General features: G+C 61.9%; 2 protein-coding genes across 6 annotated transcripts in view; one reads left to right on the top strand and one right to left on the bottom strand.

Moving 5' to 3' along the window:
- The window catches only part of SMG6 (SMG6 nonsense mediated mRNA decay factor), a 200,047-nt gene extending 188,742 nt beyond the window's left edge, over window positions 1–11,305 (top strand). For all 5 annotated transcript variants that reach the window (XM_055403438.2, XM_055403453.2, XM_055403447.2 and 2 more), the window contains 4 exons: window positions 2,723–2,876; window positions 5,736–5,947; window positions 6,200–6,281; window positions 9,632–11,305. In XM_055403438.2, coding sequence (XP_055259413.2) covers window positions 2,723–2,876; window positions 5,736–5,947; window positions 6,200–6,281; window positions 9,632–9,762 — 579 coding nt within the window. In that variant the 3' untranslated portion in view covers window positions 9,763–11,305. The remainder of the gene's footprint in view (window positions 1–2,722; window positions 2,877–5,735; window positions 5,948–6,199; window positions 6,282–9,631) is intronic.
- Window positions 11,306–11,456: 151 nt separating this feature from the next.
- Window positions 11,457–16,372, bottom strand: HIC1 (HIC ZBTB transcriptional repressor 1). The gene is made up of 2 exons (XM_055403485.2): window positions 15,931–16,372; window positions 11,457–14,462 (listed from the first exon to the last, which is right to left on the bottom strand). The coding sequence occupies exons 1-2, from the start codon at window positions 16,370–16,372 to the stop codon at window positions 12,298–12,300; spliced, it is 2,607 nt and encodes an 868-aa protein (XP_055259460.2). The 3' UTR covers window positions 11,457–12,297.
- Window positions 16,373–19,739: the final 3,367 nt, after the last annotated feature.

The following is a 19,739-nucleotide window of genomic DNA, read 5'->3' as shown; positions in this document are numbered from 1 at the left end:
AAGTTGGGAGGGCAAATGCTAAACACACACACACACACACACACAGCGCCACTCAGAAGACCGGAAACACCGACACCCACAGACAAGGGCCTGTGATTCCCAGTCCTTCCTCGTCTGAATTCTCTCAAGGGGACTGGGCCAGTGTCATGACCCAGGCGTGACCCCCCCCTCCATAGGCCTACTGGTACCCCCAAAAGAAGGGGGAGCAGCTTCATTGATTCTCCTGAGATCCAGGAGGGCATGTGGGGAACAGGAAGCAGTTGTGCAGTGACTCACGGGGCAGAAACCAGGTTACGGGAAGTTGTCCGCGGGTGTCCCCGGGACCGGACGGTGGCGGCACAGCCCTGACCACCCTCAGCAGCTCGGTCCAACCCACCCCTGGGGACCCAGCCAGGCTGCCACCTCCCCACGACGCTGTGGCCTCCATTCACCTTTCTGGCCCTGAGCCAGCGCTCAAGGAACTCAGACGGCGCACACTTCCCTGGACCTTGTGCCTAGATTTTTCTTCCGTCCTGTCATCAAAACACTCAAGCAGACTCAACCCCCCACCTCCCTCGGCCACCTGGCCTAAGGGCCCTCCCAGTGAGGAAGGATAGTCCGCGGTCTCGGGAGCTCACTGTTCCCGCAGGGTAGAAAGGGCAACCAGTGCCACTTCCTTAGGGGCAGCCTGAGGGCTGGATGGTCACTTCTGGAGGCAGGAAAACTAAGATGTGACGAGTCCGAGTGGGGGAGGCGGCGGCAGAGATGCCGTGCCCATTCGAGCCCGGGAGACATCAGGGCTCATCCTGCCCCTTCTCACCGAGAAAGACAGAGGTCTGGGGGCTCGGGACACCAGGAGAACCTTCCTGGCAGTGGAAAAGCTGGTGGAGAGCCCTGAGGCCTGGGAAGAGGAGTGACGGGAGCAGAGGCTGGAGCCCCACCCACGAGGAGAGGCTGGGGTGTTTGCTGAGCCTGAGCAGGGACCGTTTCTTGTCCTCACAAAATACCCATGCCATCACACGTGTTCTGTGTTGACTCCCTCACACTAAGAAGTAATATTTTTTAAATGCCCAGGCTGAGTTTGATGGAATGTGTGTCACCCACTAGCTGGCAGCCCCAGGGGGAGGGCTGGGGACCCAGGTTCCTGGGAAGGTGGCCCGCAGGCCAGGTGCTTTCCCTTCCCGAGTGAGAGCCGCAGGAGACTGCAGGTGAGTCCCTGGGCCGCGTTTCTCATGCCCTCCAGTGCCCTGTGCCTTCCACCAGCTGTGGTGGCAGTGGCAGCAGTGACTTACTCAAAGGGAAAGGTCCCCAGCAGGTCACAGAGACGCCACCCCCGGCATTCGGAGGCATGCCCTTTCAGTTTTACTGTCACTGCCAGTGAAACCTGAGCACCTTCCTCACTGACTGTTAGTGGCCAGGGCCCAACCCATGGGCCCCATCTCAGTTGGCACGCACATCTGCTCCCCTACTCGGGGCTCGTGTCTGTGTGCCTGCAAGTTGGTGTGTGGCAGGAGGCCACAGGAGGGCAGGGCAGGGCTGGGACCTGCGCACCGGGCCCCTGCCAGGCTTGTTTTGGTGCCCTCCAGCTCCACACACAGGGGGCACAGGGTCTGGGCAGATGCCCACAAACCAGCTTGCTTCCTGGCCATGGTCCCCAGAAGACAAAGCAGCCAGAGAGTGACCAGGCATAGTGACAGGGGGACCCAAAGCCTATCTCCCAGGGCCTCTGCCACACATGCCCTGTCAGACTTGAGAAAATTGGGCTTTTCCAAATGGGTATGGAAGCTACCCTGAAAGATGCGAACGTGTAAGACTGAGAAGCTCCAGGCCATGAGCTTTCCAAGGTGTGCTGCCCAGACTACTGGTGCTACCCAAGGGGTTTTTTAGTGACGCGTAGGAGACGCTGACTCTTTACTGTGGAAATTCAGCTTGAACTGGTAAACACGCCTGGGCACTCAAGACTCCCGATACCACATATATTATTTGCTGAGCCACAAAAGCGAGTTGACTTGAAGTCCATCTGAAGAAAAACACCAAGTAAACAAACAGTATAGACTGTACAGAGTTGTGGCATAGCAGCGCAGGTGGGACACAGCCGACCCCTGATTAGGGAGCACCTGGCTGGTCGGGGGAAGACGGTCTTCATTCTCGTCAGTCCAGATGGCATTCTCTACAGACATGTGACTTGGGATGTCATCTGTCCCGCTGTGTGGACTCCTGCCACTTCCCCCTGTGTGTGGAGCTGGAGGGCACCAAAACAAGCCTGGTGTCAATTATTAGTTGTCAGCATCACTTTTTTTGCATAGGTTTTGAGGTGGTTCTTTTTCTTTCTTTCCTAACTTCACAGTGAAGTAAATGGAAATGACAGATTCTGAGTACATGGGTGTGTCTAAAGTATCTAGATTAAGAAGTACCTCCTGTATTCTCAGTAACGTGTGTGAAACCACTCTCATGCGCCTTGCTGATTTTAGCCCCAGGTCTTCCTTTCAGAGCCCCATTATTTTGAATGCCATCAGGGTCCCTTCTCAGTCCCACACGGGGCTTTGGTCACACCTTGTTCCCCAAGCCATCTGGTCTCCGTGGGTTTGTCTTAGGCCGGCCCCACGGGGGGCTGGCTGTCCCTCTGGAGTGGGGGGTGGGGGGGTGCGAGGCTGAGGGGGCAGGGTGCTGACACACACGGCGGAGTCAGGGCCCCGGCTCGCCCACCGCTGGCCTGCTCATTCACCACTCCGTGTCCCCGCAGGCTGTCCTGGAGGACCAGAGTCAGGTGAGGCAGATGGAGCTCGAGATCAGACCCTTGTTCCTCGTCCCAGACACCAACGGCTTCATCGACCACCTGGCCAGCCTGGCGCAGCTGCTGGAGAGCAGGAGCTACATCCTGGTGGTGCCTCTCATCGGTGAGCCAGGGCTGGGCCCGCCTTGCACATGCGCGGCGAGGCCCCTCTGCACGCACGCCCCACAGCCCGGGGGCCCGGCAGGCAGAGCCCCGCCGTGTGTGTAAGACGGGATTTGCAGGGAAGTTGGGAATGTGTGGGGCAAGGAAGACTGTTTAATAATCAAAGCAGTTCGAATTATTATGGCTGATCCGTGGCTTAAACTGCTTGAGCAAATGGACTCCTGTGTCCCAGCAACCAGAGGCTGCCCGAGCCCAGCCCTTGTTTTTATCCTTATAAAGCTCGCAGTAAAACAGCAAAGCTGGTTCCCGTTATTGGTAAACACTCAGCCCTGGCAGATAACGGCAGTGCTGTTGGGTGGTCTGGCAGGGAGGCTGGGAGGATTTTGAAGTGGTTAGATGCCTTTGGTCTGATGGGCTCGTAGCTTTTCACGATCATTCTGTTGGTTCGAGGTAGCGTTCTTCTGGCCAGTGTCACCCTAAGGCCAGGCTGATGGAGGCCCTCCAGCGCGAGCCCTTGGCTCTCGCTTGTGGATTCCTGCCACTTGGGCCCTCACCACTGTCTGGTCGCTGTTTGCTGGTACAGGGTCAGCATCTCAGGGCTGGCTCGCGTGCTTCCACCCTCAGGCCAGAGGAGCCCAGCTGGGCCATCTCCAGGGACTGTCTAAGGCACCCTGGTTCTCGGAGCCCTGTGGTGGGTCAGCTTCAGGAGGGGCCCTGGGCTCCTGTCTGTACAACTCATACAGCCGATAGCGCCGAGAGCTGTCCTCTGGAGGGAGGGGTTCTGGGAGATGACTGGGAAGCCTAGGCTGCTTAATGTCCCCTCTCAGCAGCCACTTGGAGCAAGTTTGGAAGCCCTGGCCTCTGGACGGTCTGCCAGACTGGCCGTCTGCCTGCCAAGCCACCTCTGACATCCATGCCAAGATGTTCCACTGGGCCTTCCCTCCCAGTCCCCAGTGTCTTAGTGCCAGATGAGGGTGGAAACAAAGGGCAGGAAACATCCGCCCCTGCAGAGGCTGTGGAACCCTGGGGGGTTGTGGGAAACACGTTAGCACCACCTGAGAATGTTGGCACCGAAGCGGCCCTCAGCCCGCCTCCACCCTCCCTGTCTTCCTTCCCCTCCCCATGTGGCCTGGCCAGAGCCTCTTCAGCCCAGGCCCTGAGACCCACGGGAAGGTTTTCTGTTCCTCAGAAGTAGAACAGCTTGTCTCCCCGGGGCCAAGCCAGACCCTCGTGTTGTTGCAGCCACCCCTCTGCCCTCGCCAGGTCCCGGGTGGGGCAGCTTTCAGGAGAGCAAGTCCCCATGCCCTCCTTCCCTGGAGATTTTCAGGGGTAAGAAAGTGAATTGGCCGCTCTTTGCCGGATGGTCGGGAAATAGGGTAACTGAGAGAGGCGGCCATGTCTCAGGTTGCTCATCCAAGTCTTGGAAGGAGCCTCATACACCACCCCTGCCCAACGAGTTCTCGGTCACCAGTGCTGATGGTGCCCCTACCACGTGCTCAGTCTTCTGTTCCCGAGGGTCCCCATGAAAGGTAGAGCTGCAGCCCTTGGCCTTGGCGAGCTTATGGGTCAGTGGGGGAAGCCAGATTATGTGGGGAGGGAGCAAATATATAAGAAGACCCGAAGGAGATGGTAGCTATAGAATAGTCAGCCCCCAGGGGCACCGGGAAATGCCAGCTCTGTCACAGGAAAGCGGGCCCCTGCTCTGTGCCCAGAGCACAGAGGGTTAAGCCAACAGCCTCCCCACTTGTCTCGTGCTCTTTAACCTGCTCCATGCTCCTTAGGCCTGACCCCAGCGTCGAGAAGCCCTGCCTGGTGCAGAAGCACAAACAAGCTTCCCCTTTGAAGCCTGTTTAGTTTGGAAGCAGGAAAGCAGATTTTGGGATAGAATACCAGTTTTTCACGTTTGATGTTCTGTTTGGTGTACCATACACTCAGCCACCGCTATTCCGCAACCTCAACCATACGTTGTGTGGACACTGCAGCCTCAGGTTGCTGAAGGCATGGGTGTGTGTGTGTGTGTGTTTGTGTTCCCACATGGGCCCTTTCCAGAAAGTGTCTCTGAATACCCAGACAGTGAGTGCCAGGCTCACCATGGAACAGCATGCTCACGCTGACTCCCCGAGCCATGAATCACTGTGCTGAGGAGAGGCCTCAGACCCCAAACTCTCCCGGAGCCCCCAAGGAGTGCATATTTCCCACTTGACCTCAGGCTCTTGGCTGGAATTTTGGAAAGAATCTTCACCAGAAAATGAAGCCGTGTCCCAGACACATAGGCAGGCAGACACACACACACACACACACACGTGCAGTATCAGAGGAGGTAGAAGTGCCAAGGGGATGGTTCAGGGGACTAGCAGTGTCCCTGCATGTGAGGCCATGACCCCACTTCCCACCCCATGCCCTCCCCGCAGTCTTCCAGGGGCAGGCATAGAACTGGGCCCCTCTTGGACGGCTGTGCTGGGGGCCTGGGCGGATGAGGGAGGGTGCCCCTCTCCCTCTAGCTGCCGCATACCCCTGCCTCTCCTGAGGGACCCTCTCAATTTGATTCTATAACTGAGGAATGCGATGGAGAGGCCAGGTTTCTTCCTCTGAATACAGCAACTCCAGAAAATCCCTGTAAATTCCTCCCAGGAGAAGGGTGAGGCCCACGGGAAGAGGGAGAAAAAGGAGAGAACACTTGGAACATCGAGGGCACTTCCCTTGGAACATCCCTTGGAACATCCAAGGGCCCCCGGTTTCATGGGAAGACTTCTGTGGGGCCACGTGGCCTCCAGGGTCGGGTAAGCAGGGCCTCGGGTGCAGACAGACAAGACAGACGTGATTGCTGAGGCTGATTCCTTGTGGGACTGTGTCTCTTCAGTGATCAATGAGCTGGATGGCCTGGCCAAGGGGCAGGAGACAGACCACCGGGCCGGGGGCTATGCCCGCGTGGTGCAGGAAAAGGCCCGGAAGTCCATTGAGTTCCTCGAGCGGCGATTCGAGAGTCGGGACTCTTGCCTGCGGGCCCTGACCAGCCGTGGAAATGAACTCGAATCCATCGCCTTCCGCAGCGAGGATATCACTGGCCAGCTGGTGAGACCCAGAGCAAAACGGGAGCACTCCAGCCAGACTTCAGAAAGGGGCTCCGGGAGGGAGAGGCTTGAGGCAGGACCCCCAGCCTGGACCTCCTGCCCCCAAGGGGCAGCCGCCATCGAAGCCCAGGAGGGGGTTCCTTGTCCCCCAGGTCACTCTCAGCACAGTGGGACCTGGCCAAGCAGGGCCAGGGCGAGGATGGGCGGGACACCGAGATGTGACCCCAGCAGCACTCACCCTGTCTTTCTCCAGGGTAACAACGATGACCTGATTCTCTCCTGCTGCCTCCACTACTGTAAAGACAAGGCGAAGGACTTCATGCCCGCCAACAAAGGTAGCACGCTCCCTCCACCGCGGACCTTCCCTTCCCTTCCCTTCCCTCCCCTTCCCTCCCTACCTCGTCCTACCTGCCTCAGCCCTGGGGAAAGGTCCCTTCCCTGACTCTGGCCTGGGAAGTATAAAAATCAGGGATGAGGCCTGAGGCCAGCCCAGTCCCCTCACACACACACACACCACCCGGTGCTGGAAGTCAGACCACGCCCGCCCCTAGCCTCAGGTGGACCCTCAGCCAGGAAGCTGGGCTTCAGGCAGTGAACTTTCCTGCTCTGCTTGCATCCATTTCCTTTCTTGGGTGCTCAGTGAGTTCTCTGACAGCAAGAATGTCTTTATGATTCACTGTAGCTTATTCCGGCCATGGTCTCCTGAGCCCAGCCCTCTGCTGCTCTGAGGACAGTCCCCAGTGGTCCCTAGGGCCCCACCTTCCTGTCCTTGGCCATGCTCACCCTCTCAATTCATCCATGAATGTTTACCCTGTATCAGACCGGGTTGGAAGTACTTCCCCAACTAGTAGTGGTCCTTTTCTTCCTGTCTCTCTGGTTGTGTGACATAGCACTTTGAAGGCAGGTGAGACCTTGCAGACAGAGCCCTCAGCCCAGTTTTCAAAACCCTTTTGGTGAGCAGAAGCCCATCGGGGGGCCAGAGACTCTCTTTGGGGTGCTTGAGCACCTCACCCTCATCCCAGAACCATCTCTTGCCTGAGCTGGCCTCTGAGAGTCAGCGAGGCTCAGGTGTTCTGCTCCTGGCTCCCAGGACTCCAGACAGTTCTTCTTCTGGAAGGAATTCCTGTGCTCTCCTAGCTCAGTGTCACCTGCGCAGCTGATAGTTCTCACCTCTTGCTCTCTTGTCTGCATGTCTGTATTCTTCTTGTCCTCTTCTCTGCGTTGAGGTCGCCCAGCTCATCTCTGCTCGCTTTCCCCGCCCTGCTGCCAGGCAGGCCCAGAACTGTCTTCCCTCCAGCCCTCCTCCCGCCCGCTTCAGTGCCGCCCATGCTGCCCACGGCCCTGTACCTGAGGCAGGTAACGCGCCCACCGCTGCTGTTCCTCAGAGGGGTCCTGCTACGTGGTGCGCCTGCACTGTCCCTAAGGGGCGGATCCGGAGCATCCCAGTGGCAAAGAGGAGCCTGACTGAGCCCAGCGGAGGGGTGGGGCTCTGCTCCCAGGCAGCTTCCTGGAGGGGCACCTTCTGAGGGCGAGGTCGGCTGGACTGCAGAAGGCCTTGTTGGGAAGTACGGTTCAGATACCGCTGTGGCCCCACCCAGTCTCAGAGCTGTTTCTTTCTCAGCAGAGACACATTTTGGCTTTGGCCCTAGTCTCCCCACCCCCCACTTCACCCCCAACAGCCTACAGGAACCCATTGGCATCCTGGGGACCGCCCCTATCAGAATTACATCAGCAACGGCTGGTGTAATCAAACCCCATTTGTCAGTGTGAATTCTTAGCAGATTAACTTGTCAGATTCACAGAGAAACCATCACCAAATGTTTATGTGTAAACGATGTTGAATTTTAAAATCATGTGGATTATGGCGGATGGGGCCTGACAGGATGACAGTCTCTGGTTTCTAACAAAGTGAAGTTACCAGTGTCAAAACAGAGGATGTTTATTGTTCAAAATGTCTCAAAGTATCCACAGAAACCCCTGCAGACCCCTGCCAGCAGTGCCGGGCCTCGGTTGGCCGCCACGAGGCCTGGGACTCGCCTGGTCTGAGTCCCAGGGCAGGAGCAGTGGGGCCGTGGACGGACCCCGGCCGCCGGCTGCGAGCCCCGCAGGGCACTGCCCGTCACCCCGCTGCACCCCGCCCACACAGCCCTGAGCCGCTGAGCGTCCCAGAGCATCTCCTCTCCCCTCGGCCGCCTTCCTGGCCCTCAGTCCACCGCGGCCGCTCACCTCCCACCACACCCTCCTTCCCCTGCTCCCCTTCTCTCACCACCATCAGCCCCACGAGCCTCCCGCTTCCCCCAGACTCCTCCCAAGGCTGACAGCCAGCTCGCAGCCTCCCTGCCTGGAGCTGGCAAGCCTGAAACTGCTCAGGTCCGACACATATATTTGCAGTCCCCCAGCCCCGCCAGGCCCCCGTGGTCAGGAAGCCCTGCAGGACATTTCCTGGGCCTCACTGCCTGCCTGCCTGGGGATGAGGAGTGGACCTGCCACTCGGGGGACCTTAGCGGGGGTAGGGATGTCACTTATGAGAGTCCTTGGCCCCAGTTTAAATTCCCCCCAATACATTAGTATTTTTTTTGGTTAAGGAATTGGGGGGAAAGACATCCTGCTACAAAAGTCATCTAAAAAGAATGAAGGTGCTCTGTGCTGACATAGAAAGATCTTTAGAATTTCAGTGAAGGAAGTATGGCTAGTATGACTGTAACATTATAGGAAAAAAAGCTTCTATGACAAGTATCTATACTTCTAAATGTGCATACACAGCTTACCCTGGGACAAGACAGAGAGAGACATGAGACGATCACGGGGAGGACAATCAACTTTACCTTCCTTGTTCTTGTGCTTAAGAGGTTTATACCACAGACATCCGTTCCGTTCCATCGCTCAGTCGTGTCCGACTCTTTGCGACCCCGTGGACTGTAGCCTACCAGGCTTCTCCGTCCATGGGATTCTCCAGGCAAGAATACTGGAGTGGGTTACCGTTTCCTTCTCCAGGGGATCTTCCCGACCCAGGGATCGAACCCGGGTCTCCCACATTGGAGGCAGACGCTTTAACCTCTGAGCCACCAGGGAAGCCCACCACAGACATGGATTACTTTTATTTAATGGTGGGAATCTTTGGGCTCTAGCCTCAGGGCCACCTTGGCTGGCCTCTGCCAGGGGACAACCCTCCTCTTCTCAGAGCTGGCACCCCTCCTCACATCCTGGGAGCCCTGGATATGTTTCATATTTCATCTTGTATTTCCTGTTTCTGAATACCTCAAGCATCAGACTGCTGGCCGTGGGGCGGGCAAGATAATGCAGAAGAGAGTCTTATGAGCCCAGAACTAGCCCTGCAGTCAGAAGGGACAGAAGGCTGCTTCTCCTGCCTCAGCTCAGAGTCCTGAGAAGAGGGGTCTGCAGAGGCTGGCAGGCTGGGGGTCTCGCAGGGCACGAGGCAGCCCAGTCCCATGCGGGGGGCGGGGGTGCATAGCAGAAGGCCAGCCCCAGCCGGGTGACAGCCCTCCCTCAGCCCACAGGGGAGAGGCACCTCTACTCGTGGTCTGCGTGAGGGAAAGGCTCTGTGGGAGGGCCAACAAATGCTTGGCCTTGAGCCCCCAGGACCGCTTTCCCCTCCAGAAGAGGAGAGGCAGCCAGGGCCTCCGCGTCCTGCCCTCTGAATCCCCGTGCTCTCTCGTGCCCACAGAGGAGCCCATCCGCCTACTGAGGGAGGTGGTGCTGTTGACGGATGACCGGAACCTGCGTGTGAAGGCGCTGACCAGGAACGTGCCTGTGCGGGACATCCCAGCCTTCCTTACATGGGCCCAGGTGGGCTGAGGGGGTGCAGCTTTCCCCCGACGGAAGCATTCCTAAGAAGGCCGCCAGGCGCCCGGTGTAGCACAGAAGATGCCCACGTGCCTGAGCCACCAATCCACCCAGACAATAAACCATCCTCTTCCAACCCACGCCGTGGCCGTGCTGTGGGGGAGCTGCTCCTCACAGAGCCCCTCCTAAGGGGTGGGCGGAAGTGCTGGGACCCTCCTAGGCTGCCAGGATTTAGCAGGGAAGTGGCTGGCTGCAGTGACGGCAGGCGGGCAAGCCAGATGGGCCGCCCCGTGCCCAGCCTTTCTCCCTCCTGTCCAAGTCAAGGGCTGGCGGAAGGCCTCTTAGCCCGGAGATGCAGCCACTTTCTCAGCTGGAGATGGCGCAGGGCGGGGTTAGCATTTCCATCAGATGCAGGTGAAACCATGGGTCCCCTCAGTCTTCAGAAGCCCTGACCTGAAAGTGTCCCAAGAGGCCTGGGTTATGCCATGAGGAGAGTGCCCAAGAGGTCTGCCTCCCTGAGGTCTAGGGGCCCCCGTTGGGTTCTGAATACCCACCATGTCCTGAACAGCAGCCCTAGCCTCTTCTGCCCCCGCCCCGCTGCTCTTCCTGTGCTGCCGCCCGGGTCCCCTGTGCTTGGCCACCTGCTCTTCCCTCAGTTGGCCATGGGTCTGTAGGGAAGGGCCATCTGCCCTCTCAGGCCCATGCCTCCTGGGTTCCCTTTGCCTGCTCCCTCTCCCCTCAGTGGCCTTCCTTTTGCTCTCTTCCTGCTTTACAAAATTTCCTTCTAATTGCCCCTCCCTCTCTCCCTCCTGAACCATCCCCCACCTTCTGGTCCATCCCTCTCCCCTTCCTGGCCCCTCTGTCCCTTGCTGGCACTTCTCTGACTCTTTCTTCTGTGGTGCCTGTGGCAGGAACCTAAGCAGCTTTCCTGCCCCTGACCTCCTTTCCCAGGCCCTGTGCTCTGAGAAATGCTCAGACTAGTCTGAGAGTAGGGCAGGCCAGTGCCCACGAGGAGCACTGCCTGACCTGGGGTTTGCACCCCGTTTCTAGCTCTGCCCTGGAAAGCGCAGGGGCCCTCTGGCTATGCTTGGAGTTTTTTGTTGCTTCTAGCTGGCATCTGTGTTCAGTCTCCCTCCGGAGGTTTCCTACCGGGACTGTATTCTCCCAAGCTAGGGACAGGGCTGGAGGAGGACTTAGGGGAAGACAAGGTTTGGAGGCGAAGCCAGGAGTCAATTTTAACGGAACCAGTGGGGAAGTCCCCCAGAGGTCCCTGACTGACTACACAGCCTGCCCAGACGGTGGGAGCAAGGCAGTGCCCTCCCTGAAGCCTGACTATGCCAGAAAGACGGGGAGCAGGAGAGCCACAGCCAGTGATTTGAGGGCACAGGGCTCAGAAGACTGGGCTTTGGGGTACAGAGTCCCTGGCCTCTCCTTTGAGATCCCTTCTCCAGGATGAAGGTTAATGACTGGGTGGGTGGGAGACCCCATCCCTCCTTTCTGTTCCATTTGCAGCCCTGGGTTTGTTTCCTGAATAAATTTTTAGTTACAAAACATACCTGAACTGTTGCTGACCTGTCTCTGGGGCTGGGGAGGGAAGGTCCAAACCACTGCACCTGTCTGAGGGTGCTGCTTGGCACCCTAGCACCCAACCCCGTGCGCCGCACCCAGCTCCTTGTGCAGGGCAAAGAGAGCCGCTGGGTCCAGGGTCCTTGGTTACTGCTTTATTGCTGTTTGGTTCGAGTATAGAAAATGGAAGCGGCTCTGTAAGAGCCTGTGTACAAGGTAGGAAATATACAAACGAGGAGGAGGGAGCTAAAGAGACCACGTTCCAGCCCAGCCCAGCCTGGGCTCGGGGTGGGGGGCCGCCCAGGGCGCATGCAATAAATATGGTCCGGGGCCCCAGGGAAGGGAGGGGGGACCACCGCGGGAGTGGGAGACCGGGTAGGCCAGGGCCGTCTCAGCCCTCTGACTCCAGAGGGCGGGAAAGGTTAGCCCTGGGGCTAGCGCCACTTGTGCAAAATGAGGAACTTCACATTATCCGTCCCGGGGCGGGCCGGGGCTGGGGCGGGGGGGCCCTCCGGCCGGCTCAGTCCCCTCCCCGCTCCCCAGCTCTGCCCGACGCTCCGACCCCAGCGGGGAGATTCACAGTGAGAATGGGTGTGGTCGCAAGGGCCGGAGGTAGGGCTGGGAGCGCCCCAACAGTGGCACCCCTCCCCCCAAAGAGCAGCACGGAGCCGGGAGGTGGGGGCCAACGAACCACAGGAAGAGGCGGAGAAGGGCCGGGGGTCTCCTTTGGTCAAAGCTGATATCAAAAATATAAATCTCCCTTCCCCCAACCCACCCCCGTCCCGGGGCTTCCTCCCCCACCCCCACCCCCGGGCTAAGGCACAAAGCAGTGAGGCCAGGTGAGGCCGCCGCCCCTGCGGCGACGCTGCCGCGGCTGCTACTGTCGTCCGGGCGCGGGGAGGTGGGGGGGCACCCGCCTGCTGGTGGCCGCCGCCGCCGCCCGGGGGCGCGGGCCGGGGCCACGCGGAGGCCAGAGGCGCGCTAGGTGGGAGAGAAACGGTCGATGGTCCGGCCGTCGGGGCCGGCGGCCAGGTGCGCGCCCTGGCTCAGCACCTCGGCCGCCTTGTCGGGGCTGAGGCCCAGCTCCGCGGTGAACTTGGCCAGCGGGTAGAGGCTCTCGAGCGCCACCTTGGGGTCGTGCAGGAAGTGCGTGGTCTGAGCCAGCAGCTCGGCCGCAGCCGCCTTGTCCTGCTGCTTCAGGCTGAGCTGTTCGGCCGTGAGGCGCGCCACGGCAAAGACGCCCTCGGGGAAGTCGAGCTTGCCCTTGACGTCGGGGCCCGGGACGCCGGGGAGCCCCCCCAGCCCCGCCAGCGCCCCGGCCGCGCCCGCCGCGCCGCCCACAGCGTGCATCTTCATGTGACTGATGAGGTTGCGCTGCTGGGCGAACTTGCCGCCGCACACCTGGCACTCGTAGGGCTTCTCGCCCGAGTGGATGCGCATGTGCTCGGTGAGGCGGTACTGGCGCGTGAAGCGCATGCCGCACGCGTCGCACGCGAAGGGCTTGAGGCCCAGGTGGCTGCGCATGTGGCGCGTCATGGTCCCGCGCTGCGTGAACTTCTTCCCGCAGATGGTGCAGGGGTAGGGCCGCGTCAGCCAGTGCGTCTTCTCGTGCTGCCGCAGCGTGGCCGGGTCCTTGTAGCTCTTGTCGCACGACGCGCAGCGGTACGGCCGCAGCAGCTCGCCCAGGCCCCCCGGGGCCCCGGCCACCTTGTCCCCACCGCCTCCAAAAGGGGGCCCGAGGCCGGCGGCTCCCGCGGCCACCTCCGCCGCCTCGGCCCGGCCGTACAGCGCTTCCTCCTCCTCCACGTGCGCCTCCACGTGCGCGTTCAGCTGCTCCGAGCTGGGGAAGCCCTTTCCGCACGGGATGCACACGTACAGGTTGTCGCCGAAGCTCTCGGGCTCGCCGTAGGCCAGGTGCGGGCACGGGTAGCCCTCGAGGTGGCCGCCGGGCGGGCTGGGGTCCTCGCTGCTGCCCGTCTCCTCGCTGCTGCTCTTGTAGTCGTCGCCGTCGCCGCCCGCGCCAGGCCCGTCCAAGCTGCCCGCGTAGCGCGGCGGCGGCGCCAGGCCGAGCGGAGGCCCCCCGGGCGAGGCGGCCGGGTCCCCGCCGCGCTCCTCGCAGCGTTCGCTGGGGGAGCCGCGCTCACGGCCCAGCTCGTCGCCGTAGCTGCCCAGGCCTGGCTCGTGCTTCATCCAGCGGTAGAGGAGGCTGGGCCCGTCGGGGCGGCCGGGGGGCTCGGATCCCGGGCTGCCGCCGCCACCTCGGAACGGATCCGGAGGCGGTCCGGCCTCCTCCAGCTTCTGGAAGGGCAGCGGCGGCAGCGGTGGCAGGGTGAGCGGTGGCTCCTTGTAGGCGGCGGGGCCGGCGCTGGGAGGGCTGTCTGGGCGCGGGGGCAGCTCTCGCTCCCCCGGCGGTCGCTCGGGAGGCGCGGAGCCCGGCGGGCTTTTCTTTGAGAGGTCCAGGCCGCAGAGCGGGGAGCAGCGGCGCTCCGGGGCGCAGAGCGCGGCGGCCGGGCCGGGGCCCGAGGCGTACAGCTCGGCGCAGTGCGTGTTCACAGCGGCCTCGGGGCCCGACGGCGGCTCGGCGGTGGGCGGCGGCGGAGGCCCGGCCGGGGATGAGTAGCAGGCCTGGATGACGGGCGTGGCGGCCCGCAGGCCCCGGCCCGGCCTCCCGTAGGGTGCGTAGCCCCCGCCGCCTCCACCGCCGCCCCGCAGGTGGCAGTACTTGCCGTGGCGCTTGAGGCGTTTCTTGCACAGCGCCACGAGGTCGGGGATCTGCAGGTAGCTGGCGGCGGCCAGCACGGCGCCCAGGCTCGGCTCGGCCCCCGGGGCCACGGCGGCTGCCGCCGCAGCCTCCGCACCATCTGCCAGGCGGCCGGTGTAGATGAAGTCCAGCACCAGGCGGAACACGGCCGGGCTCACCATGTCATGGTCCAGGTTGAGCAGGTTGTCGTGCACCACCAGGGACTTGAGGTAGGCGCTGCTGGCCGCCAGCACGTTCTTGTGCGCGCGGAAGAGGGCGTTCTGCACTACGATGATCACGTCGCACAAGAAGCCCTTGGTGCGCTGGTTGTTGAGCTGCAGCAGCAGCTGCCTGGAGTGGCCGGGCGCCTCCATCGTGTCCAGCATCGTCTGCCCAGCACACTCTCCTGCGGGGGACACACACCGGCTGGGTCAGAGCCGCACCGAGCCCTCGCTGCCTGCACCCAGCCCGGCGCTTCTCCCCTGCACTTCCCCTTCCCCTCAGCTGGGCAGGGGCAGGGGCATGGAGCACGGAGGCCTGGGCACGGGCGGAGAATCCGAGGCCTCCAAGAGTGGGCGCCTGGGCCGGCCGGCCTGGACCAGAAGAAGGAGCCGAGACCGGCCGGCGGAGAGGAGGCCAGGCTGGCCGGCACCCCCAGGCCCGGATGCAGCCGGGCACTCTGCCTGGGTTCTGGGGGCTTCCGAGGAGAAAACTGTTCCGGCGAAGCGACCCTTGTGGAAACAGTTACCCGATTTGAGGAAAATGTCCGCTTCAGGAAAAGTCATTCAGGGCTGAGAAGTTTGCCCAAGTGGGATACAAGGGAGCCGAGTGAAAAAGCGCCTCCCGCCTCCAGAGAAGTTGCCCCAGTTGGGGGAAAAGGTTCGGAGGAGGGCAATGCGGTGCCCGCCGTGGCGCCGCCCTGGCCGGGGGCTGTCAGACCCTCGGCTGGGGCCCCGGGCGGCGGCCGTGGCGCGGGAAGCGGAGGCAGCGGCTGCCGTGGCGGGCAGAGCACGAAGGCCGGCCCGGCGCGGGGAGGGCGTTATATCGGGGCAGGAGGCTGAGGCAGGAAGCAGGTGGGGGGGAGGGGGGAGCCACGCAGCTCCCAGGGGAGGGAGGGGGCAGCGCCCCGGGCGGGCACGGCGCACAGCCGGCTGCGGCCCTGACCCCGGCCTGCGCCCCACCCGCGTCCCGGCCCCGGCCTCGGCCTCCGCTCTGCATTCGCGGGCCCGGCGCCTCCCTCCCCGGCTCCCCTCGGCCCCTTCTCCACGGGAACTCCGCCGCCCCAAACTTGGGGAAAAGTTTCCCAACTTCAGACAGGCCGGGAGGAACGCGCCAGCCCCAGTCCCTCGGCTCCCAGCTTTTCCTCTCGGCCCCCAATTTCTGCTGCCAAGCGGCCGCCGGGCCTGAACCGAACCCTGAGCTCCCCGGCCGTCCGCTCGCCCGCCCGACCCCATTCGCTGCCTGGTCCCCAGGGCCTCGCGCGCGGCCCGTTACCTGCGGCCGCAGCCCGGCCGGGCTTCCCTCCCCGCGGCGGTGGCAGCTCCTAGTCGGCGCCCCACCCGCCCCGCTGCCAGGCGCCGCGCTGTGCCAGGGCAGCGCCCCTGCCAGCCCCGCCCGCCAGCTCCCCTTCCCTTCCCCTCGCCTCTCCAGCCCATGTGCGGGCAGAGCCGGCCCCGGGCCGTTGACCCCGCCGTGAACCCGGCGCAAAGCAGCGGCCCGGCGGTCCTGAGTCCTCTAGGGGTGACACCCGGAGCCCTGAACGCCAGCCGCTTTGGGGGCGCCCGCGCCGGAGGATGCGCCCCAGGCGGCCAGCGCGCGAGGATCGGGCTGTTCGGGTCCCCTGTCCCTTCCCGGTCCCCAGCCCTAGGACCCACCTGGGGGGCATGTCGGAAGCCCCGGGCCCGGCTGCCGGCGGATCCAGGGGGGGACGTGGCTGCGCTGCGCTGCCCTCCGCCCGCCGGGCCCCCGGTCGGTCTGTCCTGCTGGTCCGTCCTCCCCGCGTCCTGGTCGCGTCTCAGCCCCGCCGCGCTTTCCGCACACTCTTATCTGGAGCGGCCCGGGCCGGCGGGCGCTGCTGCAGCTATGGCGCCACCTCGCGGCCGTGCGGTACTTTGCGCGGCACAGCCACGGCCTCCTTTCTGCGCACCTGGGATGGAGGCTAGCAGATGCCGAACTGGACCCAGAAGGGGGGCCTGTTCTCAGATTGAGCCTCCCAGATGTGCCCTCCTGGATGCCCCAGCCCCGGAACTGCGAGCCCCACAAAAACCTGGGTTTTGAGCTGAATCTTCCTGTGTACGTATTTCTAAATTCTGACATTGCCCCAATTCAGAGAAGTCCGGCCTTCAAGGAAGGGGCAGTAGAAGGGAGGAGGCTTCGGAAATCCTAAAGAAGAAGATAGACAAGATCTTAAGGGGCTCTCATTGGATATCCCTGGATGGCACTGTCCGTTTGTACACCAGCCCCCCCAATACACCCAACCTCAGTCAGCCACATGGGATAGGTATGCACAGAATAGACCCGTTTGCACCCAGACCCTCTCCAGGCATTGACACCCGTGAGCGCTCATGTTTGCAGACACAACCTGTCCCCTTCCGTAATCCAAGAACCGGCTTTCTGTCATACGCAGGGTACATATAGAGCCCTCCATGACCTGGGCAGAGGTGGTACCCAAAAACCCACCCTGAACTTGCAGACCTCTACAAGGACCCCAGGAAAGGTGACTGGAAATGGCTGGACAGCGCCTCTTGGGGGTCCCACAGAAGCGACCCAAGCCCCCACATTTCCCGTGTGAGCTGTGTTGAGGGACGACCAGCTTGAGGGACCTCGTCGAGAGAAAAGTCACAGGAGGACCTGCAGCCCGGGATCCCCTGCAAGGTCCTGCACCCCACGTGAAGGTCCAATTCTTGCAGGTGACGCCCCCTCTAGGAGGGAGGGTACCGGGCGCTAGAGCGCGGGCGCTTGCACAGTTAACTCCGGAAGTGTCCCCGCGCCGCCCCGGCACATCAGGCCGGCAGCCAGCGCCTGTGCGGCTGAGTGGGCCTCCGCAGCCCACGCTCCGCCTCTTCCCCGCACCTCCTGACCCCCGCCCACACGTGGAGGGTAGGAGTGGGTCCCCAAGAACGCCTGTAGCTTCTGATTGGCTGCGCCTCCCTCAGCCGCGGAGCGCGAGAGGCTGGGGCGCAGAGTTACCATAGTAACCGATGAGGTTCGCCCAGATCGCGTCTCTCCGAGGCCTTGGAGAGCTTAGCAACCGCGCAGGGCCGCTGGGCCTTGGGGGCCGTGTTCACCAACCTCCCCCCAGCTCCGCGCCATCCTCCGCCCCCACGCCCCCGCCAGAGGTAGTGGCTGAGTCATTCATTGAGGGGCCGCCGGCGCGGCTACCCGCGGTCCCAGACACCAAGGTCTCGGGCGCCCCCCAGAGGCTCCCTTTCCTCAACAGCCAGAAGGCGGCTCCTGGTCCCCACGGGTTCTTCTGACACCCATTGCGTCCCGAGTCTTTACCCTGTTTCCACTCTGTGTTCTGGGTACATCTGATCACAGTCCTCTTTTGTTTCCCTAACCTCTGCCCTAGGGTGCTCACTAGGGAAATAGTGAGGTTCCAAGAATGAAAATGGTGGGCTCCGGAGCTCAGAGCCTCCAGGGGAGGTGGACATCCATCGACATCTTGGCGGAGAGATGTGCTGCCACACTGAGGTGGAAAAGTGTATAGAGTGCTGGGCAGGGAGGCAGGAAGACTCCTGTGAAGTGCTCTTAGATCTGGGCTTTGATGGATGAATAGGAGTTCTCCCCCAGGCAGGAAGACATTCCTGGGGAAGAGAACTAGCAGGACAAAGGCTGGAGGCCAAAAACGGAGACCTCTAGGTGGCCAGATGGCAAAGGGTATGCAGGACCTCTCTGAGCCCATTTCTGCTGTAATCTTTTCTCCCCATGATGAGGCCAGATCCTAACCCCACAAGGATCCAATCAGCCCAGTGTCTGTGCAGTGGCATCTGTCCACTGTAGGCCCACCCCAGGGTCCCCTGTGCCACTGTTTTTTTAACAATCTCCCCCAGATTCCTGCTCCCCCAGTCCCTACCCTCACACTGTATGGAAGGGTCTGACATACCTGCCCCCAGCCTAGCTGCCTTTAATCTTTGACCTTTCCCTCCCTCCCTAGTTTCACCTGTCCTGGCCTGGCATTGCCCTCTCTCCGCCCCAACCCAGCTCCTCTCTCTCTGAACACACTCCCCTCCCTCATTTAGAACTTCCCTCAGTTGATTGAGCTAGGCTCGGCCAGGACCATTTATTCATTCATTTCCCTAGTCCTAGCCAAGAGAAATCTGCCTAACACAGCATGGACTCTTCTTACCAATTCTGACCTACAGGAACTCTTACTCCTCCCGGAAGAGGTGTCAGCCCAGCTACGCTCCCCCCAGACTCTTCTCTGCTGAGCTGTCAAAGTCCCTCCTTCCACAGATGGGTCCTAAATGAGGTTTGCTGGGAGTCAGGCTCTGAAACTGTGGTCTGGTCTTCCTCCCTTCCACTTACTGAGGCTTCCTTTCTCTCCCTTCTCCTGCCACCTTTCCCCCACCTCCCCCATAGAGCACCCTCTTGCTCATTTCTGGGGAGTCCAAGCCACCCTCCTCAACTTTTCTCCCTTCCCTCGGGTCTCCAGCTCCTGGATTCCCATTGAGCCTTTTCTTCCATGCCCAGCCTCCTCCCACAACCCCCTGGACTCCCCCCTCCTCCCCTCATGTCCCTGACACCACTGTTTTAGGTGATGTCAGAGGCCCCTCCGGGGGTCCAGCTTTTTCTCCGCACCACTCCCCTCGCCCAAGGGTGAGGACACCGCAATAGCCTTGCGGGGTATAACGCCGCCACCGCGGGGCATCCAGTGATGTCACAGAGCCGTCGGGTCCAGGAAGTGAGGAGTGGGAGTAGGGGCTACTGGATGAGGACCCTGGAAAGCCGGGGGGTGGGCTGGGGTTGAGCCCCCAGATGTCCCAGAGTGAATACATTTATAATGGGCCTGTTCACACTCCCCGCACTGTCCTCTAGCGGGCCCCCAGCCCGCAGTTCCGGAAAGTTAACCCCTTGTAGACCCGTACGGGGGGCGCGAGCTCCCCTCCCCGTTCCTGCTTCCGTGAGCCCTCCTCCCCTTCCTAGCTCCCCGTCGCCTCAGTCCCCACCCCCCCGCCTCGCCACTATAAATAGCCCCTCTTCCCGTTTCCTAAATTCCCTGCTGACGTCGGCAGCGCGTCAGTGTGTAGGAGCCGCGGCCGCATGAATGAGCCGCCGCACGAGTACTACGCGCGCCTATAAAAGCCGCCGCTCCAGTCCGGCTGCGGGAGGCGAGCGGGCGCGGGCGCAACACAGCCGACAGGTAAGAGGGGCCGACCGACGAATGGGCGACAGATGGACGTTGCACGGACATGGACTGGAAAGCAAGGAGGAGACCGACAGGCGGCAGGTTAGAGGGGCCCCAAAGGGGTGGGGTTGGGGACAGGGTGGAGGGGACGAGGGTCCCCTCGCAACTGCTGGAGCTGGAGCCAGAGGCGTACGCAGAACCCCAAGCAGCACCTGCCTGCGCCCGGATGGAGACGCAACCACTTCGGAGGAGCATCGATCAGAGGACCGACCAGAGTCTCTGCGGCTTTTCCTGGGGCTCCTGCGCCATCCTCCCAAGAAAGTGGGACGAAGGTGC

This window comes from Moschus berezovskii, chromosome 20 (assembly GCF_049115385.1).
Source record: "Moschus berezovskii isolate FMDL1 chromosome 20, NW_MosBer_1.0, whole genome shotgun sequence".
NCBI classification, from domain to species: Eukaryota; Metazoa; Chordata; class Mammalia; order Artiodactyla; family Moschidae; genus Moschus; species Moschus berezovskii.
The sequence above is the reverse complement of the archived record's forward strand: the minus strand, read 5'-3'. Positions and strand labels throughout refer to the sequence as shown.

Bases quoted from the DNA above. Each gene is read 5' to 3' on its own strand.
- HIC1 (XM_055403485.2), bottom strand. From the start codon at position 16,372: ATGTCAGAATTTAGAAATACGTACACAGGAAGATTCAGCTCAAAACCC. The intron at 14,463-15,930 runs GTGGGTCCTAGG...TGTCCCCCGCAG, and splicing joins GCTTCCGACATGCCCCCCAG to GAGAGTGTGCTGGGCAGACG.